This window comes from Mesocricetus auratus, unplaced genomic scaffold (assembly GCF_017639785.1).
Source record: "Mesocricetus auratus isolate SY011 unplaced genomic scaffold, BCM_Maur_2.0 Super-Scaffold_100014, whole genome shotgun sequence".
In the NCBI taxonomy this organism is placed as follows: domain Eukaryota; kingdom Metazoa; phylum Chordata; class Mammalia; order Rodentia; family Cricetidae; genus Mesocricetus; species Mesocricetus auratus.
The window spans coordinates 17447575-17467201 of record NW_024429197.1 but is presented as its reverse complement, the minus strand read 5'-3'; the positions used below and the strand labels follow the sequence as shown (position 1 = coordinate 17467201).

At 51.9% G+C, this 19627-nt stretch overlaps 1 protein-coding gene across 3 annotated transcripts in view; it reads left to right on the top strand.

The window, feature by feature from the left end:
• Window positions 1–19627, top strand: part of Grik3 (glutamate ionotropic receptor kainate type subunit 3) — a 218565-nt gene that overhangs the window by 155943 nt on the left and 42995 nt on the right. For all 3 annotated transcript variants that reach the window (XM_005084371.4, XM_040756664.1, XM_040756665.1), the window contains 4 exons: window positions 3920–4093; window positions 4716–4859; window positions 9445–9552; window positions 12766–12879. In XM_005084371.4, the coding sequence (XP_005084428.3) occupies window positions 3920–4093; window positions 4716–4859; window positions 9445–9552; window positions 12766–12879 (540 nt within the window). The remainder of the gene's footprint in view (window positions 1–3919; window positions 4094–4715; window positions 4860–9444; window positions 9553–12765; window positions 12880–19627) is intronic.

Genomic DNA, 19627 nt, shown 5'->3' with positions numbered 1-19627 from the left:
GTCCAGGGCAGTGTCACTAGCACACAAGCCTTCCTACCAAAGCAGAAACACCATCCTTCACACAGAATCAAGTCGACTTCTGGGCCCCGGGATGGTAAACGGAGTCAGGGGCCCTGAGGAGGCTACTGCCTTAGCATCTGTCACATCTTAGACATCAGGTCAGCGTTGGAGCTGAGAAGAGGCTGAACCCCATACTGAGAAGGGTGAGAATAGAAACCATTGGTTCATGCTCCCCAAGCTCAGCTCCAACCCCAAGCTCGCATATACCACCACAAAGCAAAATCTGCCTAGCTCTCCAGACCTTTCTGGAACCGTCTGTCAGGCCCAGATCTCAAAGCAAACACACATTAGTGGCTCACCTTTCTTCCCAGGCCATTTACCAAGCTACTCCCAACTTATATCGTCTTAGAGAGCCTCCTCCAAGAGGAATGTAAACATTTAGACACCCAGGGAGTTATGAACCAGGCTGACCCTTCTTTCCACATCCAGGGTAAGAATGCTCAAGAGCTCAAGGGCTTGTAGAGATGTCAAGTGCCAGACCTTATTGGTTGTTATCTGCTAGGGTGAATGCCTGAAAACCCCCAGGATCAGAGCTGAATCTCTGATAGACCTTGTTGCATGTAGAGGAACAATCAGATGAGGCTTCCAGGAAGCGGTGATGCTTCTCTGAGTCTAAGAGAGCAACCCACAGACACTTTGAGCTCCACCTGTTAAGAACAGGGGTATCTACAAACCCATCTGACTTAGGATGAGAAGCTAGAAGGGAAGGTAAGACAAGGTAGAGGTCCCTCAGTCTTCCTGGAGTGAAAACTGGGGATGGGTACAGGAAAACAGGACACAGGGGTAGTTCCTGATCTATGCTAAGGAGTTCGAACTATTTTTTTAGCAGGAATGTGACAGAATGCCATAGCCTATGGGAGCCACAAATGAGTTTCTCTAGCTCACAGTTAAGTGGCCTGGGAACATGGTGCTGGCCTCTGGTGAGAACCGTTAGGCTTCATCATAGCATGGTGTACAAGCCATTGAACATGGGACCAGGAAGTTGGCCGAACTCCTTTAGAGGCCTTCCTCTCCTGAGTAACACACTGCCTTTGGAAGTGTTGCTGAGGGCAGAGTCCTTGTGGCTTAATTACCTCTTCTGCATGTCTCCCCTCCCCAGGGCTATTTCCTTACCCATAAAATAAGAAAGGAAGTTGCTATGAAAGTAAAAATGGCGTGATGGTCCCCACACTCACTCTCTATTGAGATTGGTACCATTTAGACACCCTCTGGCCATCTTAGTGTGGACTCCCTTCCCTACAGCCTCCTGCTCTTATCCAGCTTCCTCCCTACCCTAAACACTGGCCTGGAAGCAGGGCCATGGAGTGAGCTGTCCCATGGTATTCATAGTATTCACAGGGGATGGCTCCGGGACCCCGTTGGATAGTAACTTCTGTAGATGCCTGTCCTAGTCAGGGTTTCTATTGCTGCGATGAAACACGCTGGCCAAAAGCAACTTGGGGAGAAAAGGGATCGTTTCAGTTACGCTTCCACATCCAGTCTGTTGTAATTTTTTTAAAAAGCAGCTCCACAACACAGTTCAAACGGAAGGGATTTTCATTAAGGGAAAGGGATCATAAAAAGGGGAAAGGCGAACAAGGAAGGCCTCTGGGGATAGGAGCAGCAGGAGAGAGGAAGGAGGCAGAAAGAGAGAGACAGAGACAGAGAAAGGGAGAGACAGAAAGAGAGAGGCGGATGGGAGGTGGGCAGGGCCCTTTGAAAAGGAACATAGTGAATGTGCACAGGTGATGCTCTTAGTGGCTGCAGCTGAGGATGTATCCTATCAGAACCCCAAGGACAGGCCATACGGATGCCCAAATACTAACACAGTCTATTACTGAAAGAAGTCAGGGCAAGAATTCAAGCTGGGCAGGAACCTGGAGGTAGGAGCTGATGCAGAGGCCTTGGAGGGCTGCTGCTTCCTGGCTTGCTCTCTTGTGACTTGCTCAGCCTGCTTTCTTATAGAACCCAGGACCACCTGCCAAAGGGTGGCTCCACCTACTGTGGGCCGGGTCCTCCCACATCAATCATCAATCCTGACAATACCCCCACAGAGTTGCCAGTCTTGTGGAGGCATTTTCTCAATTGTAGCTCTTTCTTCTCAGATAATTCTAGCTTGTGTCAAGTTGACATTAAATAGCCCAGCACAGTCCTCAAGTCTCTTATATACAATGGCATATTTACATATTATTAATATGTGCTCTCGTCTCCCATAAGTCAACTCTAGATAACTTACAGTACCCAATACAATGTAAATGCTGTATGGTTTGTGACATTGTTAGGGAATTGTGGAGAGAAAGTTTGCATGTGTAGTATAGATGGGCAATTAAATTACACACACACACACACACACACACACACACACACACGTGCGTGCGGTTGCATTCACAGATACACAGACTTGGGGGGGGCTGGTTGTGTTTGTTTGGGAAGGGTAAGATGAGACTTTCTTGCCTGGGCTCCAAGCCCTCCTATTCTCTGCTAAGGAGACATGAATGCACACAGTGCCTTCCAGAAAGGGTCCGCCTGGGAATGCAGGAGGAGCAGGAGTTCAGCCCTGGGAAGGGGTGTCTCACAGGCCACGGGACTCTCAGGCATTGTGTGAGATCTGCTCTATGGGCTCCAGCCTGGGTCCCTTTTATTATCTGAGGTTGGCACTGGGGTGGGGGTGGAGGTGGGGGTGGGCTTCAGGTACAAAGTGGAAGGGAAACAAGTAACTATAGACAAGGGACTCAGTTTCCCCAGTCCTGGCTTGCAGCCAGTCTACATTATCCAAATTTTAGTTTTGAAAATGAAAACATTAGTCTAAAGTAAGTGTAGATTTGGACGTGTTTCTAGGTCTGGAGGGAACAGTCCGGGGGTGAAGCAGAGCATTTGAGGAATGGGGTGAGTAGCGGGGCTTTAAGGGGGAAGGGACACAGAGTAAAACAGCCGGGTTACATACAAAATAGATTAATCTCCTGCAAAGCAATAAAACCACAGCCTTGGGGATGACCTTTTGTGCCAGACAGAAATCTCATGTTCAGTGGAAGTTTGGGCTTTAACTAGCATTTACAGCAGTTCCTAAACCAGCGGAGATAGGGAGCGCCCGTGATCTGTAAACAGCCATTCCATGTATTGAAAGCACATGACAACTTTTGTCTTGTGTCCCCTTGAGTTTGGAGGCATTTTGAACCTGTGGCTCTCTGCTTGGCTCCTGTGAAGGCTAGCTACCCCACCACATGATGTCTTCTCTGCCAAGGGGCAGCTGGCTATTCCCACCACCCTACCTCTTGGCTCGTTGTTTCTCCAGCCCATTGGCCTGAGCTGGGGCTGCCAGAGAGGCCAAGACTGGTTGGGCTTTATTTAACGTCCTGTTCTCCCTGGCTGTCAGCCAAGGCCTGCCCATCTACCGGGCTGCATGGGACCTGACCTGTTCCTAGAAGGCAGGTTGCAAAGGCCCTGCCTGTGGCTTCCAGAAGAGTCAGGGAAGAGGGAGTGGATTCTTTGGTACTCATTTGGACCCCTCTGTAAGGGGGGAAAAAAAACCTCTGGCCCTTCTGCTTCGTTCAGTGTCACTTGGAGATGCCCAGGTCCAGCACCCTTCATCCTCCCTAAGTGAGAGGGTTCTTCTGGGTCCTATAATGGGGAGTGAGCCCCATTTTGTAGACGAAGAAACATGATGATGGCTCCCATAGTCAGCATGTGAGGTCAGTATCAGGAGATCCAAGGGGTGGACCCTGCGTTCAGTTCTCCAGTGGGTAATCCAGTCACCGTCCACGCATAGGGCTCTACGGGGAGCCACAGCTCAGGCCCAGGGGTGCTCAGGTCTGGTGGGTGATGGCAAGTGAGGGAGGGGAACTGGGCCAGCCCTTAACCACATCAAGCTCTCTCTCTTCAGGATCTCTACGCACTAGACCTGGAACCCTATCGCTACTCAGGGGTGAACCTGACTGGGTTCCGCATACTCAATGTGGACAACCCCCATGTCTCAGCCATTGTGGAAAAGTGGTCCATGGAGCGGCTACAGGCGGCTCCCCGGGCAGAATCTGGCCTGTTGGATGGAGTGATGATGGTACGGTGAGCAGGTGGATAGGTGGGCCCCAGGAGCTCCCCTCTCTCCCTCCTTCCTTCCTTCTTGACCCTCTTTCCTGTCTTCCTTTCCTCCTTCCTTCCTTCCTTCCTTCCTCCCATTTCCCCATACAACACTTCTTTTTGTAAGATCTGTCATATATCAGCCAGAGCCCCCAGGACAGTAGTCCCACCCCAAGGGCCGCCTCTGATGGAGCACAGAACGGCTAAAACTGGATTACGTAAAAAGAGCTAAAGGTGTGGGCACTTAGGTTGTGGCTGGCGGGTGCGAGGCATAAGACATAAGGAGTGGGTGGGATTCAGGAATGAGTTTGCAGAGGGTCTAGAGATAGAGAGCCTGGGCTGCAGAAAGACATAAGGAGTGGGTGGGATTCGGGAATGAGTTCCCAGAGGGTCTAGAGATAGAGAGCCTGGGCTGCAGAAAGAGGGTGGCACTGAGGTATTCACACTCACAGGACCACTGAGGTAAAAGGACAGGGCTCCCTCCGGGCCTACGGGCCTGTGTCCCCCTCCCCCAGGACACCATGCTCTTGTAGTGGGAGGGGGCAGGCGGGGCAGGAGCATGCCACAGCCGCAGCCCTCAGGCAGGCCCCTGCCCTCCGCAGACTGACGCAGCCCTGCTCTACGATGCTGTCCATATCGTGTCTGTGTGCTACCAGCGAGCCCCTCAGATGACCGTGAACTCCCTGCAGTGCCATCGGCACAAGGCCTGGCGCTTTGGTGGCCGCTTTATGAACTTCATCAAGGAGGTGAGTCCCATGCCCCTCCAGGGATGCCCCCCTTGCGGCCATCAATGCTCTGAAGTAGCAGAGAGCAGGAGTGCTCGGGTGTGAGAGTCAGAGAGCAGTGGTTCCTGTTACATACGACTTGGGCGGGTCACGTCACATCTCTGAGCCTCAGTTTACCCAGTCTCAAAGGGGATTGAGAAGTCCAGGTGATCAAAGGGTCCTCTCTCTGTCACTGTCCTTGCTGCTGTCATTCTGGATACAAGGCTTATGGCTCCCATCTACAGACAAATACACTAAGTCCAGGCCTCACATGCTGGTGTGTTGCCGCTGGCCAAGTAGCTTGGTGGGGTGACCACCTCTCTGATCCTTAGTTCAAAATTGTTGGGAAGATGGAATAAAACCCAGGGTCTGACCAGCGTCCAGTCTGTTTCTAGAAAGAAGAAAAGGCTATGATGGACAGGATCTAGGTAGGGCTGTCCTGGTCTAGAGTGCGTGGATGTGTGGAGCATAACCAACACCAAGAAGCTCAGATGAAGCGCTCTAGGGAAGTCCAGATTCTTCCATTGGCTGAAGGCTGGTCTCAGAGCTGTGCCCCACCTGACACAGCAGGCAGGTGTGACAGCCCTGATCGCTTAGTCATCATCATCTGTAGTTACTATAACTTCCTTTTGGGTAATGGGTTCCAGCCAGATGGTCTGCAGCCCACACTGCTTCAGGGACCCACCTCTTCAACCACTGCCCCTTGGAAAACATGCGGCTCAGCCATGAGTGCCCAAAGGGAGCAGATTCCCCACTGCCCAGCCTGGAAAGAGAGGTCCCGTTCCCCCTCCAGGCTCTCCTACCCAGGCACTCCCGTCCCTTACAGAACTCCTGTTCTCCTTAGGGCCCTGGGGGCCAGGCAAGAGCAGCCACAAAATGCTCATGGTCTATAACTGGCCACTTCCAGAACCCAGGTACCCTGCAGAGTCCAGTCTTCCCTTTGTCCGTTTCCAAGTTGCCCATCTCCCTGTCCGACTGCGTGACAGTAAATCATTTTAAAGACTTGGCATTTCCGAGAGTAGCTGGAAAATACCAGGCCGGAGTTCAGAGCGTGTGAAGCATCTTTCATTTAGCAAGGCCTGAGCTACTGCTAGAGGGGGCGGGTGGGCTGGGAAATGTCACGGGGAGGAGCTGCCCGTGGCTCCCTGCCCTGCCCCTGCCCACCCGCCCACAGACAGGCCGCACCTGCTGGCATTTAATTCCTCTGGCACTGACAGGGAGGAAGGCCTCCTCTGTAGGAGCAAGGCAGCTGAAGACACCTGCTGAGATTTCCCTGGGGGCCAGCAGATAGCCAGAGGGTGTGGGCTGCAACAGAGAGGAAGCCAGAGGGAAGGGGGAGCCAGCCTGAGGGAAGCCTGGCCTCCCTGTGAAGTCATAAACAGAACTGTTCACCTTCTCTGATGTGGCTTTTAATCTCTGTCTTCTTGGCTCCCAGCTTCCCAGCCCCTCCCCCCCATGCCTCAGTTTTTCTGAGCCCTGCTCTCTCACTGAACCTGGTGTTCACAGATTAGGTGTGCTAGCTGACCAGTACGCCCTGGTGATCCATCCCACCCACACCCAGTGCTAGGGTTACTGACGCCTGCAACCACACCTGCCATTTTTATGTGAGCACTAGGGATCCGACTCAATACCTCAGGCTTCTGTGTCAGGCATTTTACTAATTGAACTATCTCCTCAGTGCCTCAGTCCATCTTTGAACCTCAGTATTCACATCTGGGAAATGAAGACAATGATGAGCCTGCTTCACAGGGTTACATTGGAAGTTTAGTGGGCTCCCTAAGGGTGGGATTGTAACTCTCTGCTATAAGTTTCCTCTGTGAGCCTGGCCTTGTCCAAAGTTCTGCTCTTACTCCATTGAGGACCAGCTACATTCCCAGGAGTCCCTGGGGCTCCAGAATCCACAAAAGAACATGCTAACCCATAACAGTCATCATGATCATACACACAGGTGTAGTACTGAACACTTTACCACTACTTTAAGAACCTGCACACACCTTTAATCCTAGCACTCAGAAGTCAGAGGCAGGCGGTTCTCTGTGAGTTTGAGACCAGACTGGTTTACAGAGTGAGTTCCAGGACAGCCTCCAAAACAATACAGAGAAACCCTGTCTCGAAAAAACAAACCAAACAAACAAACAAAAAAGAACCTTCACACAAGTGGGTTATTATATAGATCTAGCCTCTTTTGTTCTGTAGCCTTCTGGGGCTCCAGGATGTTGCCTGAATTAGGACACCTTTTGTCCATCCACTGTTTTTTTTCAGACGAGGGCTTGAGACAGAATCTCAGTAAGTAACTGAGGCTGTCTGGAATTCACAATCCTCCTGCCCCTAACTCAGCTACCATCTACCATTATTTGTAAAAGTCTACAGGGACTCCGAGCTGCCCCAGAGCAGGGAGACACTCTAGGTCTTTAGGTAGGATTCAAATATAAGCTTCTGGGGCCCAGGAACTCGAGACGTGGTGACCATGTGATGGGGGCTGATGCTCATTCCAGGAAGAGGCCAGGAGCCTGGCTCAGAATAAAGGGTGAGCAGGAACCTGTTATACCCAAACCAGTGCTCAGCCAGATTTCCAGAGTTCAGACCTCCTGCTGTCCACACCTCTCCTCTAGATAGCTCATTCCTCCACTCGATAGCCTGCTGAGGCCCCCACCACCACACACTGGCTGTTTCCTTGGACCCCACGATGGATGGTGGATCTTCTCCTCCCAGATTCAGAAAGCTAACTGTAACACACCCACCAGCATCAGCCCCAAGGAGAAGGAAGAGAGAAGGGGTCTAAACCAAGCGGTGAGGGGTGGGGTCTAGCTTGGCAAGGTGTGGGGTTCCCAATACCCTCTCCCTCCAGGCCTGTTTCCCCATCTGTAACATGGGACTCATGATCCCTACCGGGCCAGCTCCCAAGGCTACTGGGAAGTTGAATGAAACCAACAGTGGGGTCGTGTCTTGTGGCATCACCTCTCCGCCTAGGGCCGTGACTCCATCATACCAGTGAAGGGCCTGTTACGTAAGCATGAGAATCAAAGTTGGAGTCCCCAGCACCTACATATAAATCTGGGCACAGTATAGATCTATAATGCCAGTGTTGGGAAGGCAAGCAAATGAGCACATAGAACTTACTGGCCTGCCATCCTAGCTGGTCAGTGAGAGACTGTCTCACGATACAAGATGGAAGGGCTGGAGACATGGCTCTGCAGGTAAAACCCCTTTCTGTGCCATCGTAAAAACCCGAGTTCAAATCCAGCACTCACTTAAAATCTAGGCATGGCTGCACATGCCTGTAGCCCAGACATTAAGGAGCAGGGAGAGGTCTATCCCAGAGGCTTGTTGATCAGCTACCCTAGACAAGGGGGCAAGCTTCGGGCTCAGTGGGAAATCCTATCTAAAGAGAATAAGGTGGAGCACGACAAAGAAAGACAATACTCGTCTCCACATGACCATGGGTACCCACACATGTATATGCAACACACTTGTTTATATTATTATTGCTATTTTATTTTAAATAAGAGGGAGAGTGACATGACTGAGGAGGACATTCAACATTGACTTCACATATCTGCATACACATACATGCATACACATGCACATACACACAGGCACATATACACATACACACAGGCACATATACATGTACAAACACACAAAAACGTACACCACACACCCTTGTGTACACAAAGAATAGTTACTCTGGGACCCCAGGAAAGAGACAGTGTTTCACAATCCAACACTGGCAAATCTGAAGGTAGCAGGACTCCCCATAGACAGGTAGGAATGGGTGTGGTCTAGTCACCCATTCACAAGCACAGACCATGGCTAGACAGGCCCACCCTGACCTAGAAGACAGTCTGCATTAAGTTACACATGCCTCTGCCTGCATTAGTGACAACAGAATGACAGAGGCTGCCATTTATCCAGGGCTTGTGTTAGACCAGGCTCTTCTCTCTATTGTTTATTTCACTCTCGAACTTTGGAAGGATGGAAACCAGACTGGTTCCATTTTATAGCCAAGGAAGCTGAGGCAGAGAGTACTCTAGGTCACAGAGTTAGTGGAGTTGAGCCCAGAACTTGGACCGCAGAGTTCTTACTTGTGGCATGGAGCTGCAGCAGCAGGCTGAGGGGCTTTGTCCAGCTCCTTCCCTCTCTGGGGGCAATGCTCCCCGGCCATGGCTTTGTAAACAGAGCCCCCTGGGCCTGTGGGCATTGCTATCTCTGGGTGGGTCTCATGTGCTCCAGCTCCCCTCACCTGCTTCCCTGGCCGTCTCCAGGGATCTGACACGGGCTCCCCCTTCCCAGGGCTTCGAGGCGGGGGCTCATTTGAGCGCATCCGAGATCGATGTTGTACACGAGAAGGGGCAGATGTAGAGCTGGCTAAAGAGCGTAATAGAATTTATGGAAATCGCTGGCTCGCACCACAGCCCGAGCAATGATGGAGGTGATTATTAATTAATCATGGTCTTGGGGGAACAGTATCAGTGCAAGGAGTAATTAAAATGAAGCATTGTACAGTTGTACCGAATGATGATTTATGAGCCCGAGGAATTGCCGCTCTGCCCTCTCCCCTCCGCAGGCTCAATGGGAAGGATTAACTGGACGGATTGTTTTCAACAAAACCAGTGGCTTGCGGACTGATTTTGATCTGGACATCATCAGCCTGAAAGAGGATGGCCTGGAGAAGGTGTGTGGGCCCTGGAGAAGGCTCAGTAGAGGACCAGGGATGTTGGAAGTGCCTTCTACAAGTTCCAGGCAGAGGGGCAAGAGCCACTGCAGGCATCCCCTTGAGATTCAGCCGACCCAGCATGGCCTCTGGGCTAGAGGAGCTGTGGGATAGAGGAGACCCTAGGGTCCTGTTACACTTGAGGGTGTCAAGTTCAGTGACCAAGCTAGAACAGACAACTGTGCCATCACTCTGTGAGCTAGGCTTGTCAGGAAAACACAATCAAAGACTTGTGACACAAACTGACTGTCTCTAAGACCCTGCAGGGCCGGGTCAGCAATAAGGACATACATATTCTTAAGTTAAACTTTGTAGCCTCCACAGAGTGACTGACTTAGGATAGTAAGCTCACAGTCCTTGGAGGCATTTAAGCAAATATGGAGAGATTGCTTGTTTGGAAGACTGAGAAAATCCTTACCTCAAATAGATGTTGAAATCTTTGGGATCTGGGCACCCCCCAATTACAGCTTCTCACACCACTGATGCCAGCATTTGGACTTGGGGGCCTCTCATCTGACCAGCATGGAAATATTCTAATGAGGCTTTCTCCAGTCCCGAAGAGCCTTCGGTGTGTGCTGTTAGAGGCAGGCCGTTCCAGGAAGGGGCTTTCACCTGTGGTCCCAGTTTTCAGCATCCGGAGGAACCAGCACCTCAGCCACACCCATCCCACTGCAGCTGGTCCCTGAGAGCCACTTGAGTTCCCCTCCAACCCTGAGATATGGCATTTATAAGATATGGAGAGCTGTTCCCAGGAGGCTAGCAGGGCCTTCAGAGTAGACTCCCACCTCCCGTCCTGTATGCGTGGTTCAGCCTCACCCAAGGCTTTGTAATACCCTTCCCTGCTTCCCGCCTCCCACTCTCATCCATTCTGAATGTGCTAGCAGATGGAGCTTCACTAGGCCCAGCTCTGCCCTGCTGATGGCTCCCAATTCCAAGTCAGTATGCTGTAGCCCTTCACTGGGGCCTTTTAGACTCTGAGAATTTCCTTGGTTGCCCAGTCCAGCCTCTTCTGCTCCCTGAATTGCACCACAGTTGATTCAGGTTCCCATCCTCCAAAGCCTCTGAGCGTGACCCCATCCCAGTGCCCTGGCTGTAAATGTGACATCTGTCCTACCAGTCATGGCCATGGCTCTCTGATCCTCTCCTGAGTCCTCCCATTCACTGTATAGGGAGGGGTGGCCAGGAATCCTCACAGTTCATCAACAACTACTTCATGCCATGTGTGGCATTAATTCCCAAGGACAGGGACTGGGGCCTTCATTCCTAAGATCACCCGAGGCCCACGCTTCCAGCCCCAGGCGCAGTCCACGAGTTCCCGGCAGTCTTTGTCTAAGCTCCCCAGTGCTGGGGAACAGCCTTCCTCCTGGGCAGTGGCGCAGCTGACGTGGCACTCACAGGTAGCAGTCCTAGCTTCGCTTTCTCGGCCACTTGTCTCTAGAGACAGCGTCAGATTCTAGGACTAGCAGATAGATGGCACACGTGCCGTCGCTTTCCGCTCCTGTGCCCGTGGCAGGCATCAGTAATTGATCACTGGAGCACTCTTGCATCTGAGTCCACGCTGCAGCATCTATCTCCCAACAGCCCTCCAGGCAGCTGGTACAAATTGACCGTAGCTAATACTCAAGGAAAACTCTATTATCCCTGGATGGAGGTTGGCCTGCAGGGTGCCCACCAGAGGCTCCCAGTCGTAGCCACCTGGGCCTGTAAGCTGACAGCCTCTTCACTCCCGTTCTTTCATTCACACCATGGCTGGCATCTGTCGGGGCTTGGAAGAAAGAGCTTGCTGGCCTGAAGCTCCCTGCTGCTCACCCACCTCTGGACAGATGTTTGCTGAGTGCCTCCTGTACCTACTAGCGCTCTTTCTCAGCACCCAGCCCTCTGTTCAGCATCCCCACACTGAGCCTGGCCCACCGTCGAGAAGAACCTCTCCACTCCCGTCTGCCCATCTCCACTCCTCGTGGCCCCAGTGGTCCACACAGGCAGAGATCATGCTGAGTCCCCGTCACAGCCACAGCCTCTCATTGCCTCTCATGTTTGCTAAGCTGGGTCAGAGCTGATCCAGCTAGCTCCAGCCGGGTGGCTTTGGGAGGATTAAGGCAGAATTACCCAAGCATAATTACGTATCTTCCTGCTATCTGTTGTGCACAGCTCTCTGAGTGGGATGTTTGCTGTTGGCCTCTGTTTAATTGATTAGGTTTTCTGAGTACCCCCAACTGGGCCAAGGACAGAGTGGGCGTGCTGATGTCTTCCCTGAGAGAGGAGCCAAGATGAAGCCCAGCTGGGAAGTGCGCTCAGCGTGCACCTGCAAGAGGCCCAGGGCTATAGAGTGACTTATAAAAAATGTACTGCATTTATTTATTCATTGTATGTGCATGTATGGAATCATGCCACTGTGCCCCTGTGAGGACCAGAGGACAACTTTCAGGAGTCAGTTCTCTCTACGATGTAGGTCCTAGAGGTCAAACTCAGGTCATCAGGCTTGGCAGCACATGCCTGAACCATCTCTTCATCCTGGGATGACTTTTACACCCTGCCTCCCCTTCCTTGACTTTAGTGTCTGACTTTATATTGGTAAGGATGCTGTAAGGAGTTTCCCATGGCAACCAGGGTATATGCCCATTTTAGAGGGGAAACCGCAAAGCAAACTCTCTTAGTGCAGTTCTCAGGGCTTACATTGTCACCCCAAACAGCTCCCAAGGTTAGCCTGCTGCCTGTTCACCCACAGTTCCTCCTCCCTTCGTCCACATGTGGAACCCTTCTCCCTCATCCCAGCGGGATCATCGCCTTCATTCCAGGATGAGCTGCGCTTCTCAGGTGTCTGGACCTGGAAGAGACCCATTGAGTAAGCGGCTGTGTGCCCAGTGTTTTATCAAGAGGTAGCCCTGGACCCTCACCCTTCGATCCCTACTGGGTATCTACTGCAGGGTCTTCCCAGATCCCTGCAGCTCCTCTGCATTTCTTCTTCAGCTGAGACTTGGTTGGCAAGAGGAGAAGAAAAAATCCACACCTTGAAGTCTCCTTAGAGGAGGAAGGCCAGCAGGGTTGTCATTAGAATTGTTAACTCAAAATACACAGTTACATGGCCACAGAAAAGGCTGTGATGTCTGAAAGCAGATGACCTTGTTGCTGTGGAGAAAGGAAGGACTCAGCACCTTTTTTTGTCTGTCCATCCAGGTTGGGGTGTGGAGTCCAGCTGATGGCCTCAACATCACTGAGGTTGCCAAAGGCCGAGGTCCTAATGTCACTGACTCTCTGACCAACAGATCTCTCATTGTCACCACTGTGCTGGTAAGAGCCTCAGGCCCTGCTGGAAGAGCCGTCTGACCTAGAAGTGGGCTGGCCATCTGACCTGGGAGACCCCTCGACCCCCCACCTGTCACATCTTGAGTACCCCTTAGAAGGCTCCCAGGAGACAGTAGCAAAGTGGATCACAAGAAAATAGAAACTTCTGGGAAGGTTCAGAAAGCTCTCAGAGGGAGGCTGGAACCCGGGACCCCTCCCCATCCCCCCGAGAGAAACCCGTGTTGCCATCTCCCCTACCTGCACATCAGAGCCTCTGCTTTCTCAGTAGGTTCACAGAAGAGTGGCTGCTCATCACAGCCAGGGGCTGCTCTCCCACCTCAAGGCCCTTCCCTTGGGCCCCTCCAGCTATAGCGGGTGCTATGGCCGCGGCAGAGAGCCCTGGGAGCCTGGACACATGCCACACTGCACAGGGTTTATAGATCCCGAGGGCTGGAGGCTAGAGCCCCATCCCATCCTCTTTTTGTGATGAGTCAGCGGGCCTCATCTTTCCATGACACTTAGATGTGGGTAGCCCCTCCTGCCGCCCCAGCTGAGGCAGTTTAGCCAGGCCCCTTCCCCATGACTTCCATTCTCCTCCTGCCCTTGTCCTCCAGACCCACTTCACCCAGGAAGTGGCCGGTGGACTCTCGCAGGCTCCCTGCACCTTGCAGCTTGCACCACTGCCCTCCCTTGCGGACCGATGCTGCACCCACTCTTCATGCACAGCTGCCTCCTGGGAGGCTGCAAAGTCAACAGAAGCTCAGAGCAGACCCTCACTGTGTCACAGCACTGTTCTTCGGGACAATTCCCCACATCCCCCAGGGCCACCCTAGTAGAAAGGAACCTCACCACAGCTAAGCAGAAGCTGGCCCCTTTGAGGGCAATTCGGGCCAAGTCAACCTTTTAGAATAAGGCAACTAAATCTGTAAGACCTATACCTGGATACCTGGGCTTGTTCCTCTACATGAAAGCAATGTCGGCCCGCTAGGATTAAGGAAGCCTTCCATGGGCAAGGCCTGGACCCAAGGACTTGGAGCTTTCCATGGTGCTTGGATGCAGGTGGCTTCCTCTATGTCCCCCACTGAGGCAGTTCAGCCAGGTCAAACTAGACCATCGTCCCCTTTAGTGTCATGGTGCCCACCAGGCATAGACTCAGCAGCTGGGTGGGGGGCATCATGAAACAGTTAAGCAAGCAATTATAAAATACTCCCTCTTCTTCCAGGCATCTCAAGGACACTGGGGTTACCAGACATGTTGAGGGGAATTCCAGCCAATGGGTCTCATCTCCAGCCCCAGAGTCATGGTCATTGAGAAGTCTCATTAAAGCCCATAAAGGTTGAATAGGCATTGTGGGCAGGCTGCTGATAGAGCCAGAGGAAGAGAGTCAGGGAGCGGCCATCCTGCCTTTGCAGGGGACTAGAACCCCAGGAGTTTTCCAAATAATCATATGGCCTTCTAGTCTTTAAGGAGACAAATACTAAAGCTGTAAGTCAAAAAGAGCTCAACAGGAGCAGGAGAAAAACTAATGTAAAAGATAAATGATAAAAATAAACAGAAGGCACCCGGGACTTAAGGGAGACTGATGAGCAATTAAAGGGTTGTGGATGTGGATAAAAATAGGAAAGATAAAGGGCAGCGAGAGCAGAGCTTAATAGAAAGGTTGGGGGATAATGTAGGTGAGGAGGGAGATTAAAAAGGAAGATATTAAGAAAGACGAAAAATTAAATAATTTATGGTGCTGGCTAGACAAGGTAAAAAATGTTCAAGGAAAAAAATGTCAAAAAGCAAAGGGATGAAAGTGTGACAACGCTCAAATATAAAAGGGTAAAAATAAAATAATAAAAAGGTGGTAAAAGATTAAAAACAGAATTGCATGAAATGTGAGATATAAATAAAACACTTTTTGCAAGGCCAGATTGAAACGAGGTGAGAGAAATATGATTTGAGAGATGAGGAGGAGAGATGATTACAGGAGCTGAGGGGATGCAGCCACGAAACAAGACTCCAAAGGAGCTAGAGCTGATGCAAAGCACAGCCACCTTGAAAGGTCACCGGGTCACATCTCTCTGAAATGACAACTGCCCTGTTTCAAGAGTGTGGGGCTGGGGCTTGGTGGCACATGCACTGGGGAAGCAGAGGCAGGTTCTACCCCTCCCCCAAAAGAGCATTACTGTTCTCCTCCTCCTCCTCTTCCTCCTCCTCCTCCTCTTCCTCCTCCTTCTCCTCTTCCTCTTCCTCACCCTCCTCCTCACCCTCCTCCTCCTCTTCCTCCTCCTTCTCCTTCTCTTCCTCCTCCTTCTCCTCCTCTTCCTCCTCCTCTTCCTCACCCTCCTCTTCCTCCTCCTCTTCCTCTTCCTCCTCCTCTTCCTCCTCCTCTTCCTCTTCCTCCTCCTCTTCCTCTTCCTCACCCTCCTCCTCCTCCTTCTCCTCCTCTTCCTCCTCCTCTTCCTCCTCCTCCTGCTTCTTCTCCTTCTTCTTTCAAAACTAAACCAGGCAGGCAACTCATGCTCTTGACCTGTCAGTCTTCATAGTTTCTTCACCATAGTGGCGCTGGTCCCCAAGCTGCTGGGATCACTCCATCGCCAGAGGTCCCATCCCCAGAACTGACTAGGTCCCGGGAACCCTGGGAGGATGTGGGGGAAGATAAGCCCCTCTTGAGTCATGGCTCATAGCCTGGACACAGCTCTATCTGTTCCTCAGCCTCAAGTCAGTTGGGTAGAAATGGCCCAAAACTCTTTAACCCCTGAAGGACAGGGGATGAGCAATAGCTAAGAGCCCAGACTTTGGGGTAGAGTCCTGGCTTCTCTGTTGACATCATGTGTGGGCCTGTGTCCTATCTGACAAGGAAGACATGGGAGCAATCACCACTGCTTCCTAGAGCTGAGGGGTAGATACTGATAAACTGACCATGGGGTAAATGCAGTTATTGTGATGGATTCCTGTTGGTCCAGGACCCAGTGAGCTCAGGTCGACTACAACACACCATATATGACCACAGGCAGAGGCCTGAACTTCACCAAACACAGAGCACAGTTGGGGTGGCGATTCCCGGCATGGGGGCACATTGTGTTTCGAACTTTCAATTGACACTGGAACATTTTTCAAGCCCAGTGAGCTTTCCTGGGCCTACCTCCCATCCCCCTGCTGCCCCAGATTTTCACTCTGCTGTATGGTTTTAAGATTTGTCACCTCAAGCCCGGGCCTTCTTAGAGCTCTAGCATCTCCAAGAGACATGAGGCTCCAGGTTGTCCTCTACGTCCTTCCTTCTTTGGCCACAGTCTGAGCTCCTGGCCATAGGGTCAGGCTAATTACTTGTCCCTGGGGCAGCTACACACATCATAGGGAGTGGCGCTGGCTGAGCTGTCCTGGCTGAAAACTCAGCCCCTTGCTTGGCTTGCCTGTGTGTAGGGCCAGCACCTCCTGCTGAAAGCACAGGCCCCTGTCTGTCTTGCCTTGCGTTGTCAAGGCAACCACACTTTGAGTGATAGGCAGGTACCAAGGCACAGGATCAGAACATCAAACTGTTCTGCCCTAAGGGACCAGGATCTGGGGGTGAGAACCCTGATGAGAAGGGCACCTGTCTTCCTGGGATGCGGCAGGCCACAGCAGCCTGTGTGGGCTCACCAACCCCATTGTCTACTCTCACTGTTCTAAACCTCTGGGGTTAGGTACTCAGGGTGCCTTGCCCTAGACAGACAGATAGACATGAGCCTGACTGTGCCTGCCCTCTGGCCCCTCAGATCACAGGGCAGATCCCCATTCCAAAGATGGAAACCTACCCCACCACCCTCCCTGCAGGCCCAGCCTCTCTTCTGGCTCTGCTCTTCACAAGCTCATGAAAAATTCATGCACCCAAACCTCAGCTCACACCAAGAAAGCTCACGCAATGTGCTCCCGGGGCCCTGCTTTTGAAGGTTCAAGGTACTTTCGGCTGTGGATGTGAGTGGCAATCGGGGTGCATGTGGGTGGATGTGAGTTCTTGGGATGGGCCACAAATGGCCTCTGGATACACACCAGTACAGAGTGCACATTGTGACCCACATAGACTAAACTGCCAGGTAGGCTGACCCTCAGCACCCAGTAGCAGAGGCCAGAATGCGGCCAGAAAGACCAGGCCAGGCCAGGGGCCATTCTGAGTCCTCCCACTAGAGAAATGTGACTGTGGATGCCCTGTCTTGTTCTGTGATGCATCAGCCAAAGCTTCAGGTCTAGGTTCTTGGTCTGTGTGTCCAAGCAGGGTCAGACAGGCAGCAATCAGAAACATGCAGGTCATATTGCCAGTGTGTATGCATGTGCACGGGTGCATGGACGTAGGGAGACGTGGCCTAAGTCAAGGCACTCAAGGGTCCAGCAATTGGGCTGCTAATCCCTGAACACTTCTCCTCTGGGGTTTGCCCCCTCCCTGCCTCCTCTTTCAACCTTCTGGCTCTGTGTCTGGGAGAAGCTTAGCTCTGGGCCTGGCTCCTCTATTGCTAAGTGATTGTAGCGAGCCCAGATGGAGAGCCTTATGACAGAAAGTGGGGAAAGGTTATTTTTCTGGACCCCTGTTTTCAGTAACTTGTTGAGGAGAAATATTACCCCTGGTCCCACGGCTCTTCTCCAGGAGCAATAGGAGAGCGTGAAGTTATGAAATTGAGGGCACCTTCACTGAGCAATCGATTAGCAACTGAGGGAGCCGGTGAACTGGCTGCCTGGACATTTCCAGTAATAAATTGTGAAATAGTCCATGAATAAGTAGTCTCGGAGTTGAGAATTACCCCCTAGGAAATGTTGCTGGGTTGGAGACGCATTGCTAAGGCGAGCACCATTTTAATGCCCTGGGCTTCAGCTGTTAAATATGTATGCCATCCGCAAAGCACTTCCCAAAATTAATGGCATTTTGCAGCTGCTCCGAAGGCAGCGTATTTAGATGGAGATGTATAGATTCTGGGGCTGCGGTGGCTTCACAAATGAAGTGCTAATTTTAGAGGCCAAGGCCAAGGAGAGGCGTGGAGGGGGCGGGTCAGGAAGGGAGCAGTCCTAGGGGCTTTTCCCAAACAATCCTCTCCACTTCCCCAGGCAGCCATGATCCTTACCGTTTTGGTGGCAATGGGTGTGGTCTCTAAGAGGGAAAGGTTACTGAAGTCACAGGCCAGTCGGTCCACAGGAGAGGGTGTGAGTGTGAATAGTAGTCATGAGAACAATAATAGCGATGCTGGAAACTGACACTTGCCAGGCACCAAGGGCTTCTCCCGGGTGGATCCATCTTATCCCTATTCCTGTTGGGATAGGTTCTGTCAAAATCTCCATTCTACAGAAGGAGGTTTGGGGCATCTCTCCCCATCTGCACAATTTCCCTGGGAAAGATGACGCCTTCTCTCTAATTCTTTCTCTAAGTTAAATAAGGTCAGGGACCCCTGGTGCAATAGTGCAGCTTCTCCACTGCACAGAAGTATCCGTCAGAGGGGTGAGTGGACTGTCAGCCCACCTAAGCCCCATGCCCAGGGTGTGGGGCAGTATTACCTGGGAAGGCCCAATGTTTCTGTACCTCCATTCAGCCTGAGCCCCTGACCCAGGCCCACCTGGGCTTCCTGTCCCGGTGTTGAGCTGCTTGCCTGCCTCCTGGCTGCAAGGTAGAACCAGAGGCCCTGAGGTCTAGGGTGGGACTAACCCAAAGGTCCATGTTCCCATGTGATTAGACTGGCAAGCATTGTCCCCCAAAGGGCTCCTGAAAGCTTGAGCAGAGCAGTCATAAGATGGGGTGGCACAATGGGAGACTTGGGGACCAGGACAGAAGAAAAGCCCACCTGCCCCAGCAGGAGCCTGGGTTAGGCACTGGTGGGTTTCTGCTCCTGAGGACATCCAACAATGGTTACCAGAACCTTCCACTTCCCACCCTGTCCCAGGGGCTCATGGGGTCAAGAAAAGTGCCCTGTCAATGGGGAGAACATTGAGACACCCCTCTATGTAAGTACTTGTGGTTTTGTGGGCATGTGTTCTGTCGGTGAATGGCTCTCTGCTAGTAGAGATGTTTAGACAAGAGCAGGGTGCCAGGGTGAGTGTGGGGGAAGGTGGCTATCAGGCCAGGGCAGAGGATGGGTCAGGACTGACATCCAAGAGATCCAAGCAGGTGAAGGGATAGCAGCTCTCAGCCTGAGTTCGGGACCTGCAGGAACAGGTGAGGACAGGAGGGTCTGGGCATACGGAACAGGCAGGAAAGGAGCTGGGGGGTGAGGAGTGCTGATTGATTGGGTCTATCAGAAACTGAACTTCACTGAACTATTTATTGTCAACTTCTGTGTGGCTTTGGGTCATATAGTGACCCTCTCTGAGTCTTTTTCTTAGCGTGTCAAATGGGGATAAGATCATCTATTCTGCATGCCAATAAGACTTAAACAAAACAGACTGACAGGAGTCAAAAATGGTACACAGTAGTAATTCAACAAAAGCGGAGTTTGCAGGTGGGGGCGGGTGTTCCGCTCAACCATCCCCAGAAATTCTGCATAACATGTTGTGGGTGGGGATGGGCGCTTGAGGCCCACAGAATCATGAACTTGCAATTTTTTGCCCTGGATTCTGGAGCATCGGAATCTTTCCACTTCCAAGCATCTCCAAGTGGATGCTGTCAGTTCAGTCCTCCCGGTGGGCTTCCTGCCTCTTCCCATAACTTCTCAACTGGGGCACAGCCAGGGCTATGCTTCTCATGAGTCAGACAGAGCTAAGCCCTACTCTGTGCCTTCCACTGGCTTCCCATCACCGACACAGGACAGGCATC